The sequence below is a fragment of the Physella acuta genome, unplaced genomic scaffold (genome assembly GCF_028476545.2).
Source record: "Physella acuta isolate Inbredline_101_S28 unplaced genomic scaffold, ASM2847654v3 ptg000017l, whole genome shotgun sequence".
In the NCBI taxonomy this organism is placed as follows: Eukaryota; Metazoa; Mollusca; class Gastropoda; family Physidae; genus Physella; species Physella acuta.
The window spans coordinates 2,484,554-2,497,458 of NW_026731537.1; the positions used below are offsets into that span (position 1 = coordinate 2,484,554).

Consider the following 12,905-nt stretch of genomic DNA (forward strand, 5'->3'; position numbering starts at 1 on the left):
TTTTAAAAAATGTATTAAATTGTAGTAAATTATTAATTAAATTGTGCCATATTGCGTGCCCAGTGTATTACAATACTCCTTTAGAAAATGGCATACAAATCTTTCTACCACACTAAAAATCAATGTGTAGTTAAGAAAAATATAGTTACAATAGTAGCTCTTGAACACTAGCAGCCCATAAAGCAATATAACAAAATGATAAACTAGACTTCTACCTCTTTCACTTAAATTTCAAAATTTTTGGAAAAAAAAGGAGACATTTCATGTCAAAATATTTTATTTGTAACAGCAAAACAAAATATCAGGAATAAACAACAAAATATTACTCTCCTCTTTGACTAATTTGCACTTGAGCAAATTTCACAATAAAATTTCACCATTTTAATAATACATAGCTAAGAAGCAAATAATCAACTTCAATAAATAAAAAAACTATACAGATTAAACATTAATCTATATAAATTTGACAGCTTGATTAAAACAATGAACTGTCATATTCATGGGACATGCAATATCTTAGAGAAAACAATTTGAAAAGTATGATAAATTCTGTACCTACTTCTTATTTTAAGTCAAAAGGCAATTTAATAACAGTTACCACTGTTATAATTGAAACTTGCTTGTACAATAAGAAATAACTTAGGTAATAAGATTGATAGGATCATTGACAGCACAGACTAAAAGCATAGGTTTGCTTACATGTACAGAAATGAATAAAATAACTGTTACATAGAAAATAATGATATGAAAAACTACTAGAAAAATGCATTAATGGCAATTCTTGGCAACATTTTCTTAGTTCATAATCCTGTAATTTTAACTTAGTATTCACAAGATATTTACAATTAACAGAAAATACCATAATTAATGTACCTATTTCAGCCAGGAGAACTTTCTTTTTCTTAACTGTTGATGAGCTGCAAAAAAAAAATTTCAAAATTTAAAATAAAAGTACAAATTGTGCAGTATTAATTGCAAGAATTAAGTTCTTTCTTCTGAAATTAATGTCCTCGCATTTAAGGAACCAAAAGCTTTTGTGCATGGTGCTCATTAACTGGTGTAACAACTTTTACAAGTGTATTTGTATTTCCATATAGCTAAGAGGAAAGATTGGTAAGAAGCTTTAACGTTGTTAGATTTATACAATGCTATCAACAACTAGAGGATTCTTGCCAATTCATCATTAGTCCTCTTTCTTTAACCAAAATCCATGTATTTTTTGAAAAAAAAAAAAAAGAAATAATTTTCATGGTTAATTTAAATATTAAGACAAATGTAAATAATACTCTACCTATCATTTTCTTGGTCATGTATACTTGATAAATGTCATTCATGATAGACAATGTAATTAAGATTGTTCTTCTTAACAAAACAAATCTTAGCAACGGTGGTTGAGTAAATCCACTTTTGCAAATTTTTGCCCACTGTGCTCGAGCTTTTCTGACTATTTCTTTGCCTATTTTAGTTTTTTCATTATCATCACTATTAAGCTTCAGTTCTGTTGTAAGCCCCATTAAAACATTCAGTGCTGGAAACATGCTTACTTTCACTGAAATAAGCATTAAGATAAGAGAAAAATTGTATGCTTCAAATATAACAAGATGCATTTGGAAATGCATAACAAATTATTGTAACAATCTAGAAAGGCAATCTTGGTACAAATAAACAAAAATAGTTTATTAGTGTTATGATGATGTTATTGCTATTATTTACCTTCCATTTTTAAAGTATTATCTTTAACTACATTTTTACGAGACAACCAATCAGCATAAACCTCTTCTGCCATCTGGGGATAAACATAACGTTGGTTTTCAGTAACATACTCCTTTCCATCTACAAACTTATTACCATGTGATATATTATTAAAGATAACTAATTGTATACTATTACTCACTATGTAGTTTTTGAAAATAGTTTTCATTAAGTTCAATCTGTGAATTGCATAGACAACTTGACAGTTCTGAGTTGTAAAAAAAAAACAAAATATTATGATTGTGACTTGTATGGGCTAATAATTTTAAAATTTTTATATGATTTTACTTTGATCATCTTTATCTATCTATATTAAAAAATGAAAGTATGTCTGTGTGTGTCTTTGTCTTATATGTACTACTTCACCTTTCATCCAAGACAATTCCTGGGAAGGTTTCTGCTAAATGAAATAAATTAATTTCTAACCCATAATATTAATAAGGAATATTAGTGAATTTTGAACAATCAGATGAATTAACTATGCTTATATTATTTATCAAAAGGTTATAAATTTGGCAACTACATTTAATTTAAAGAGCACAATACAATATGGACACAGTGGTACATGACATTCGATGATTAAACCGAACCAGGGGACCTACCCTGCACCCCTGCGGTAGTGTAACCACTGGCTCCCTAGAGCGCCCTACGATGCCCTTGACAAATGGGCTGTTGCCAAAGGGAGTCTACCTCACTACAAATGGGGTGTCTGGTCAGTAGCATGGACAAACCAGCAGGATAAAAACTAAGATCCAAGATATATAGCATCTGCTTTCTTTACATTTAAATAAGTTCTAGAAAGCAAGGTCATGCATCTAAATATACACAATTGGTAACACATACATGTAATCCTCTTAAAGTATTGCATCAGCCTGCAACAACGCGCAGGACAGGATCACTAGAATAGTACATTTACTATACATCAAGTAATGTGGTTTTGCAGAAAAAAATGGGTAAAATATAACTGAAAAATATATTTACTATATACTCAAATCATAGTCAATAAAATTAGAAGTAGATCTAAATTCATTCAAATTTTCTTCTTAATGTGCACTCACGCCAATAGCTATTCCATGAGCAAAAATATATGGTATTGTCATTGTATCAGAATTTAATCTTCTTTGTAGCTCCTCTTTGTAGTCCAGATTTTTTAAAGCGACATCTCTTTCTTCATAGGCAACACAATAACGTTGCAATATTAAACGAGCTAGAAGGCAACGGAAGTTAGTTAGTTCATCAGTTTCTTCACTTGTTGTATACAATATGACCATCCATCTTTCAGATCCACCTTTTGATTTCTGCAGATTTTTTAAAAATAGTTGTTTCTCTTTAGAAAATGTTCAACAGAGGTGATCATTAGCCAATAAACCTCAGCCAATAATTAAGATGATAATTTTTTAGATACTTAAGTTTTATATTTTAATTTAGAATTATTTTAGCATGAATTTAGTTTTGGTGGAGATTTATTTAGTAAAAACATTGAAAAAATTGTCCTAGATTATATATTAAAAGGTTTAATTTTACATTTACCATCAAAATACAAAGATAAAATATAATTTTATAGCAGATTTCATAAGAACTATTTTATTTTTCCACTGACAAATAGAATTTGGTAAGTCTCTTTTTGATGCATATTTTATGTGTGTGTGCATCATTGATGAATGAAGGAACTTTAAAATGTATTAAAAACCAGTTACTAGCAATTTAATAAATTTTTTTATTTTTTTCTTGATATATTTCTGTTCTTCAGACCATTTCAAAAACAAACTATCTATTGTAATTTTGAATGTTCTTAATCTTAAGTAATACCAGCCAATATAATTTTTAAAATAAGGCATGAAAATTTAAAAATTAAACAAATACAAAAAGTCTTATAAACAAGCTTTTAAATGCACTAAAAGTAAAACAATAAACACAAACTATCTTTAGTTATATATAATAGCAAAAAATGATGATGAAATCTTTAAGTGCATTTAAAAGATTCCTGTTATGAAGGTTTTTATACTTTTTAGTATTTAGAAATAGGTCAAAACTGAGTTGCAAAATTTGTCCACAAACTACAAACAAACATCCTGACATTGTAACCTTGAAAAAAAACTTGTAAAACAACTGTAATAAACACTTACTTTTACATCATGTTGTTGAGTTTTAACGAATTTCTCTAGGGTTTTAACATAACTTAGTGTGAAACTCCAATCTGTTTCTAATTCATTTTTTACAAGTGTTGAGACTTCTGTCAATTGATTTATAAAATCAGTATCGCTCCTTTCTTCCAAATTTAATTCCTTTTGAGGTATTTTTGGCGCAACCTTTAAGTCAACCGAATACCTTGAATAACTAGAATTATATTTTGCCTTCTGTGGTTCTAGCTGTACAGACATCCTCCTTTTATCAGATTCTTTTACAAGATGGGATAAGAGGTATGGTGTGTAATCTCTTCCTGTTCGATTACACTTAAGCAAAGCTTCACCTTTCTCATCAGCTACATCACGGCCTATTGCTATGCAACCACTTAATCTAGACTTTAACATAGAGTTAATTTCTACCATATTAGCCTCTTCTTTAAGATTTTTTTTGCTTTTTTTACTGGCAGGAGTCCCTCTTCTAAAATTTGTATTGAGAATTGCTATTTCAGGTTCCGGTAAATTCTCTGTAGCTGGGGATAATTTACGATGATTTTGCATGGTTATAGATGCATCAGATTTTCTAGGCGGTTGAGTTAGGGTCCCTGCTTCTGCATACCCAGCAACTTTTTTCTTTGGCATATATTGTATAACTACTTGACCTGTATTTGAAAACCGACGTGCACCTTCTACTAAAAATGCATGCATCTCTCTTTTCTTTACCTCCTGACTTTTGCATAAACACTTAAAGCAACAGCAACAGTTATTCAAACAAAATGAATCACTAGGAATGGATACACTAGAATCACTATCTTTGCTGGAAAGAGACGAAGATGAGCTCACTTTTTTACTGGACACATTTTTTGATTTCTTGGAATGTGATTTTGATTTTTTTTCAGAATTTGACATGAGTTTTAGAAAGAAAATATAATATCTGCTGAAATTTGCTATTAGCAGAACAGTAATGCACGTTGCATTTACTATTGTATTGCCATTGTCATTTACAGTTTGAGAAAAAAGTCTTAATTTTTTACGACTCCTAAACAGTATTTTGACGTTTGAAGCTGTCCTGATACAGGTCATCAGTCTTTGACTTTCTTGGTCGATCTTTAAAATGAATACAATTTCATCATTAAAACAGAGTTGATAAATCTACTGTTTAATCTATTTTAAAATTTTCTATCTATAGCTGAGTTCATCTCCAATTTTTATCAAAATTATGTTATTCTTTATTAATCAGAACATATTTTAATCATTTTTTTCATGGAATTCTTCTTTTCTGTATTATTATAATAAATGAACCAGTTTACCCTAAGGTAAATCAATACATATAATCAACCACAACAAAAAATATTTCAACCAGTATTTAATACAGACAAAACTAAGAATGAGACTAAAACAATTATATTGGTTTAATTATTTATATGCAGCTCTATTTAACTCATGATGAATAAGACTTAGAAGCAATGAAATAGAATATTGTGTTCTACACTGCTATTAATTCAGGAACTTGTGAGCTTTCATTCAGCTAACAATTATTACTTTCAGTTTACAAAAGTAAGTAGAATCCATAATCTCTTTGGGCATTAGTGTCATCCATACATGTATATGGTCATCCATACATGCTGGGTTAGGTTCCACCCGCCCTCTAACTAAAATAACCATAATTCTAATAAAAATTAGAAAGTTTTACATTATTAAGAAATAGCCTACAAAATATGTGCTGTCAGATTTATTTTAAAATCCTTCTATCTCAGTAGAACAAGCAAAAAATATCTGAACTCCCCATTCACTCCACTCCACAACCTAGGTGTGTGACTTCATTTTGAACTATCCTTTATACTTACATTCCCTTCGACGTTTTATTTGAAGTCTCCTGTCATCATCCTTACTTCTGCGTGGTGAAACCAGTCTGCACAATTGTGATGCCTTCAAATACAAGACTTAAATTAAGTTATTTATGTATTCTAGTGACAACTTTAGTAGGCCAAACTTTTTCGTGTGGCGACCCCATTTTTAAAAAAATAAGTGACCCGCTACCCCCATAGAATTAAAAAGTCAAAATTAGTGGGGAAATTAATATGCACTAAAATATGATTTTTCTGGTAGACTTTCAATATTAATTATTGTTGATAACTTGTTTCAATGGGTGAAATTGAATGCCTATCACTGGCCTCAACATTCGCTGTCATTTTCAGCATCTAATTTATTATTTGTTTTGTTTTTAATTGGAGAAGACACAAAAGGAACTAAAACTCGAAAGGCAATCGATCTCACGTTTGGTTTTGAACGCAGAGTTTCTTCCAGGCATCTCTTCGGGGGATGGAATTTATATAGTAAACATACACTTTTACTAGTGTCCCCCATCCCCTCCCCCCGAAGAAAAAAGTCTGGAAGAAACACTGTTTGAACGATGCATACTGCACCAAATTATTTGCGCAGTTTTTCATTTAATTTAATATGTGACGCGGAATCATTCTGCAAATTTAAGAATTCCTCTTGTAATTCATTGGTAATGCTGGCAACATCAAGGGAAGCAGAGAATGAGTCTTTGCAGATCAATGCAGATTCTTCTTCTTTCAGCTCAAGGAAAGTAACTCCGCAGCTCGCTTTTGAGAAATTCAAGATGCCCAGAATCCTCTTTCAATTTTTTTAAAGTTTATCTCACAATTAGATTAATCTACCACACTGCAGAATTTCTCAAACATGGCAATCTTTTCAATATTTTATTTTCTTCGCCAATTTTGCAGCTTTTATAAAAAAAACCAAGAGATTATCATGAAAAGAGATAATATACGTTCATTTTCCCTGAAGCTTCAGGTTAAGCTTATGTTGATATTCGAATATATCTGCTAGGTATGATATTCTCTACAACCACTCTTTGTCGTTAAAAAAATATCAAAAGGTCTTGTTTCCATTGCACTTCCAAGAACAACTTGATTACATCGTTCAATTCAAAAACACGATTCACACCATTTCCTTTTGACAGCCAGCGTACTGTAGTGTAGATCTTTGTAATCTTTATTCACATCTTTTCACAGTTCTTTAAACAGACGAATGTTTAGGGCTCCAGATTTAATTTAATTTACAACTTTTATTAGCAATGAAGTCGAAAGAATCTTGCTGGCAAGGGCATACCGGTAAATCATGCAGTGGATTCCCCTTCATTAGGACATACATCTTTTACATTTTTTTGAAAGCCTGATTTTGACCCAAACATGATGCACCATCCGTACAAACCCCACAGCCGTTTTCCCATTTTAATCATCCAGTTTCAAAAAACGTATTTATTTTCACCATGATATCTTTGAAAAATATCAACTCTTCTTTGCTATCATCCGAATTAATGTATTTCACAAAGACAAGCAACTGGTAACACGAACTCGCTTATGTTGATTCATCAACTTGAAAATAAAACAATAGTGAAAGTTTGATTGCATTTAAAATCTGTTCTTTAACATCTACGGACATGTCTAATATATGCCGCTGAATAGTATTATTAGACAGAGATATTTGTTGCATCTTTACTGCACTGGAATCCCTAAGAATTAAGTTCACCATTTTCAACATGCAGGGTTTGATGAGATTTTCTCCTATTGTGTGAGGTTTTTTTGCTTGGCAATTTCTAATGGGACTCCTATGACGCTTTTCACTAATGCTGTGTTTTCTTGGTGCAAACTTCCTGTTCGATCAAGTCTCTGACGTTTGCAACTAGTTTCATGCCGACAAAAGAACTTCTTATCTTTGTAGGTGTGTTCCGAATGACTCGTCTCAAATGATGTTTTAGTTTTGAAGATTTCATAGACTTAACACAGTACGCATTGTTTCTTTTCTATTCCATTTCCAGTGATGTTAGTAAAGCCGACTTTCAGATATTTTTCTAAATATGTATGTGTTTTTTTTCATTGCTAGGGTTTAGTTGGCGACCCCCCCAGGAAGCCCTTCGCAACCCCCAGTTAGGAAACCCATGTTTTAGACTCTAGAAACTCTTTGTTTTATTGCTAATTTTTTAATAAAGCAGTTGTTACATATTATTTTTTAATTAGATCTAGATCTAGATTAGTACATAATAGTAAATACTAGATCTTGAGTACTTTACAGTTTGCGGACACACCGCGAAAAAACGGAACTTAAAACTTCCATGCGCTCTCATCGCTTAACATAGAAAACATAAAAAGTATCATATCTATTTCTACTTTAATAACGTGTGTGTCATTTTGTATTCATCCGCATAGAACTTTAGCTATTCTTGTTATAGTGACTGGGGGGTCTTAACATGTGTCCGAACACATGTAATAAAATTTTACATGTGTTCGGACACCTTTACTTTGTTCATTTTGTTCATTTAGAATAATTTAAAGTCAATTTAATGAATAAAATCATATATTATATGCATTTATATTGTGTTATTGATTGTTTGTGAGGTAATTTTAATAGTATAAAACCTTTTTCCCACACTCCCAAAGTTCATCCCATTCAGCCATTGCGGCTCGCGCAGTTCGCTGCTAAGCCAGCCAGGTCACATGATTTCCTCTCCTCTATTGCCTTCCACTTCCTTTTTGACCTTATTTTGACCCTTTCCCTTCAATAACCAGCCCCTTTTATGCTCTAAATTCTTATTTAATAATATTTTTGTGTTGCTGTCCGCTCCCATGTAAGGCCAAAAAAGTTAGCGAACACCACTTTTTTATTGTTCAAGCACAAAAAAACCCATTAACCTTGACATTTACGATGTTCCATACATATATAGAAGCTATTTATAGTGTAACCTTTTAGCTAAGCGTTGATTGGTTCAAGTTTTGCCCCTAAATCCAACCCTAGGTCACTTCATTCCGGCTGGTGTAAAAATAGAAATGTGCGTACCATGCAACGTTAAAACATTTCTAAAAATAATTCTTGAGAGAGGAAACGGAAGTACTTGACACGGAAGTGTTTATAAATGAACAGTTTACGTGCAGGCGCCGTGGTTTCGCATGAGACATGCTAATTATTAAAGTTTCTATGAGCCAAAAACCAACGAATTGTTCGCTCCTACGTAGTGTTCAGTGTTCGGGGACCGTAAGGCAGTGCAGTAAGGTGCTCTAGACTCTAGATCTAGATTTAAATTATTATTTAATATTTAGATATAGATCTACATAGATTCTACTATAGATCTATCTAATTTCTAATAGTCTAACTAATTATTAATTAATTATTAATAAATAATTTATAGGCCTAATTATTATTCAATTTTTTATTTATTAATATTTAATATAGATCTAATATTTATTAAATAATAAATTAAATAAATTAATATTAAATTAATAATTAATAATTATTATTAGGTTGAATTATGGATTTTTTTAAATAAAATATTCTGTTATTTCAAATACACCATTAACTTCCTTACCCCTTAAGAGAACATTTGACACCACATTTAAATATCTAGCTTACTCGGTTGACGAGAAAAGAGAGAATTTGAAAATTTTCCGATATTGGAAAATGAAAGACAAAACCGCATTTTATCCCCTCGACCGGCATAACATTACGTCGTGGACTTGTGTCCACGAGCTTTTAATTCCCGCCATGGTAATTGCGTCAGCTTAGGTTATTTACTCACCGGAAAATAACAAAAAGCAACTGGTTGATAATAAAACTAGATCTAGTTATTTTATTATTTATTAAATTCTACTCTACATGTTATTCATACCATTTTATGAAGTAATGAACACCTGCATAAATCAAATGACCATAATAAATATTTTTATTTCAAATAATAAATATGCATAAAATAATATGATAGTAATTGCTAAGATAGTTTATAAATACAAATACATTTTACACTCAATCACATTATATTGAGTCAACAGTGTGGCAGCTGAGGTTCATACATGGTATTAGTGTCCCCCTTTTTTTTACATTACATTTTTTTCATCTTGAAAACATGACGTATGTGATTTTTTTTTTAAATAAAATCTCCAAACATCGTCACTCGCGTGATTGCTTGCTTATGTTTACTATCCTGTGGATGAAAAATCCCACCACGGTCGCGGGGTCACCGTGACCTATAGTACACGTCATAGAATGAACACGCGTACACGAGATGGTCGGTGTCTTCACTTCTCTCTCTCTCTTCCCCCCCCCCCCCCCCCTTCTTCAAGCAAATTGAATAACAGACCTACTTCCCTACTTCTGGTCATTTTTTTTTTTAAAGTTCGGTCATTTTTTTTAAAGTTCACATATCAGGCATGCTAGACAGCCAGCTGTATAAAAAAAAAAATTAACTAGATCTACGTCTAGCTTAAAAAAATAAATAAATAAACGCGTAAAATGCCCGTAAACAGATTATTTAGCGCCAAAAAAAAAAGGCAGCTGAACGAGCATTTTTTTAAAAATATGCAGCAATGAAAAGGGCTAACGGCCGATCAATTAAGTCTAAAAATCGCCCGTAATTAGGCCTAGCTCTGAAAAAGGCCACTGAACGAGCATCACTGATTATATAAACGAATAGGCCACGCAGCTTTGACGAGGTTAACCACCGGTCACGAATGCAGCAACTGTCGGCCCACACTGGCCCACAGTGAAGAAAAAATCAATATACTAATACAATTACTAATACAACAATAATGTCCATAATTTTACTTTTTCCACACATGCTACAATTGAATTATAATTAAAATACTAGACTTAACAGTTCATTCCGTAAAAAACAAAAACTAGTTGTTTCAGTCTGGCAACTAGCGTAGCAATGACGTCATGATACTAAAAATAGCGGATAGAAATGTCAGCGTGGGTACCTCATTTTGGGATAAGATTTTGGAAACCAGAATCAATAATAATGTAAATATACAAGGTAAATATCTCAATTATATATTAATTTAGAGGAGGTCGGGCCGTTTTCCCCGGAGGTCGGTCGTTTTTAGCGGCGGTTCAGTTTTTACGGAGAGCGCTCCACTAGAAATCCTCTCATTATTTACAACAACAAATCTCTCGATTTTTTCTGGCATTTTAAGGCATATTATCCATTTTATTAGCATTCTGCATTAAAATAATGATGAGAATTTGCGAGATTAACAGTTTTTTCATTTGTCGTGGATGGGACCCCTAAAATAAACGTAAAAAACCGTCTAAAAACGACGCGTGACGTTTCAGGGTCAGAGGTCAATCCAGCCATCTAAGCAACGCGCCAGACTAAAATTATTATTATTAAATTATTAATTATTCCCACCTCATCATCGTCATCGTCTCCTTTAAAAATTCTCCAAAGAGTTACAGCCAAAAGCGAACCCGCAGATAATATCAATATACCAACGCCAATTCTGTAATGATTCATATCTCCATAAGATTAATGTTGGTATTTAAGTTGAAATAGTTAATATCGTTAGTATCATGCTTTTTTGAAAAGTCTACCTCCATCGTACTTCGCATGACGTCACCTTATAAAATAAAATTTAAGAACGAAATGTGAGTACTGGTACCTATGATTTAAGAAATAGCAAAACAATTTTTTTTTTTTTAAATTACATTAAATTTTTATAAACACAGTATTAGAATCTTTATAAATGATGTAGGCTAGTCCCTAAGCGGAATATATTTGTGTAGCAGGATTTTTTTTTGTGGTTGGTGAGGGAGGGGATTTCCATTTTTTTTCCATTCGTGACGTTCAAAGCGCATAGTCTATGCCTAGATCCAGATCTAGATCAGGGATCTCCAAACTACGGCCCGCGGGCCGCATGCGAGGTCTTCTCGTCCGGCTCGCGGAGATCTTTTTGTCCACGAAAATAAATGTTTGTTGGAGGTGGCTGAGGAACTTTGCCCAGAAAATTTAAAACAATTAGAAAATGTAGCTATGGGTGCAAATGCCATTGCCCTCCATGTTGCAGACATTGGTGAAAACATTGTGACTCAAATAGCGAAAAATGCAGGCAAGTTTCGCCATTTTTCAATTGCAATTAATGAGTCGCTGGACAGCTGTTCTACCTCTCAACTGCTTGTGTTCATTAGAGGTGTGGATGAAGACATGAACATAACATAAGAGCTGGCTTCCCTACAAAAAAAACATTCTGCAACCAATATTCCTACACTATTATTTACCAGCAAGCTTTGCTGTGTATTGAATCCTGTGGTGAAGATGGTGAATTTAATAAGGTCAGATGGGCTCAACTATAGATAGTTCAGAGACATGTTGAAAGATACAAACACAGAATCGCAAGATTTACCCTATTACACAACAGTAAGATGGCTAAGTTGTGAGAAAGTTCAGAGCAGAGTATTTTAGTAAAAAAAGGAAATAGGTGACTTCCTGGAAAGTAAAGGCAAGCCACAGCCATTAATGTCTGATGATGATTGGGTATGGAAATTTGCCATGCTACAGACATAGCTAGCTAGTCATTTTAATTTTCTGAACCTAAAACTACAAGAGAGGGAAATCTAGCTTCTGATCTTTACACACATCTTCGGGCTTTCAGATCCAAAGTTGTCATGTTTTTAACAAATACAGACCAACAACTTGATGCACTTTCAGCAGTGCGAGGTCTTAGGCTGAGGCAACAGCTACGTCCCACGGGTCATTTGTATGCGAAATCATCAAAGCTGCAGTTTCAGTAGCAATTTTCTGACTTGGATTCGAAAGCAAAAGAAGTGAGACTGTTTCAAAGCCCATTTTTAGCAGATGTGGCCAGTTGCCCATATGAACTGCAGCTGAAGGTCGTTGAAATGCAAGCAATTTTGCCCTGGGAAGACTTTCCTAATATTAAAACTTTTGCATCAAAGTACCATTCAAATTTTGGAACAATATACCTGTGTGAACAAACATTTCCAAGAATGAAATACGTGAAGAAAAATTTGAGACAGAAGAGCCAAAAGTTACAATTTACAAAATTTCCAAGTTTTTAAAGAGCCGCCAACATTTTAAAACTATTATTATTAATATTATGCTCAGTGTTTCTTCCAGATTTTTTCTCCGGGGGGGGGGGGGGGGGGGGCACTTGAAATTTTCAGGGGGGCGGTAAACTTTCTTCTGGGGGGGGGGGGGGACAAAGCCCCCCCCCC

The 12,905-nt window shown here is 32.9% G+C and overlaps 1 protein-coding gene across 1 annotated transcript; it reads right to left on the reverse strand.

Annotated features, from left to right (window-relative positions):
- Positions 1-51: 51 nt before the first annotated feature.
- On the reverse strand, positions 52-11,280 carry LOC131937946 (uncharacterized). Its single transcript, XM_059295737.1, has 8 exons — positions 11,083-11,280; positions 5,723-5,804; positions 3,879-4,982; positions 2,811-3,050; positions 1,895-1,960; positions 1,714-1,786; positions 1,292-1,549; positions 52-917 (listed from the first exon to the last, which is right to left on the reverse strand). Exons 3-8 carry the CDS (start codon positions 4,956-4,958, stop codon positions 874-876), a joined length of 1,761 nt encoding a protein of 586 aa, XP_059151720.1. The 5' UTR covers positions 4,959-4,982; positions 5,723-5,804; positions 11,083-11,280; the 3' UTR covers positions 52-873.
- Positions 11,281-12,905: the final 1,625 nt, after the last annotated feature.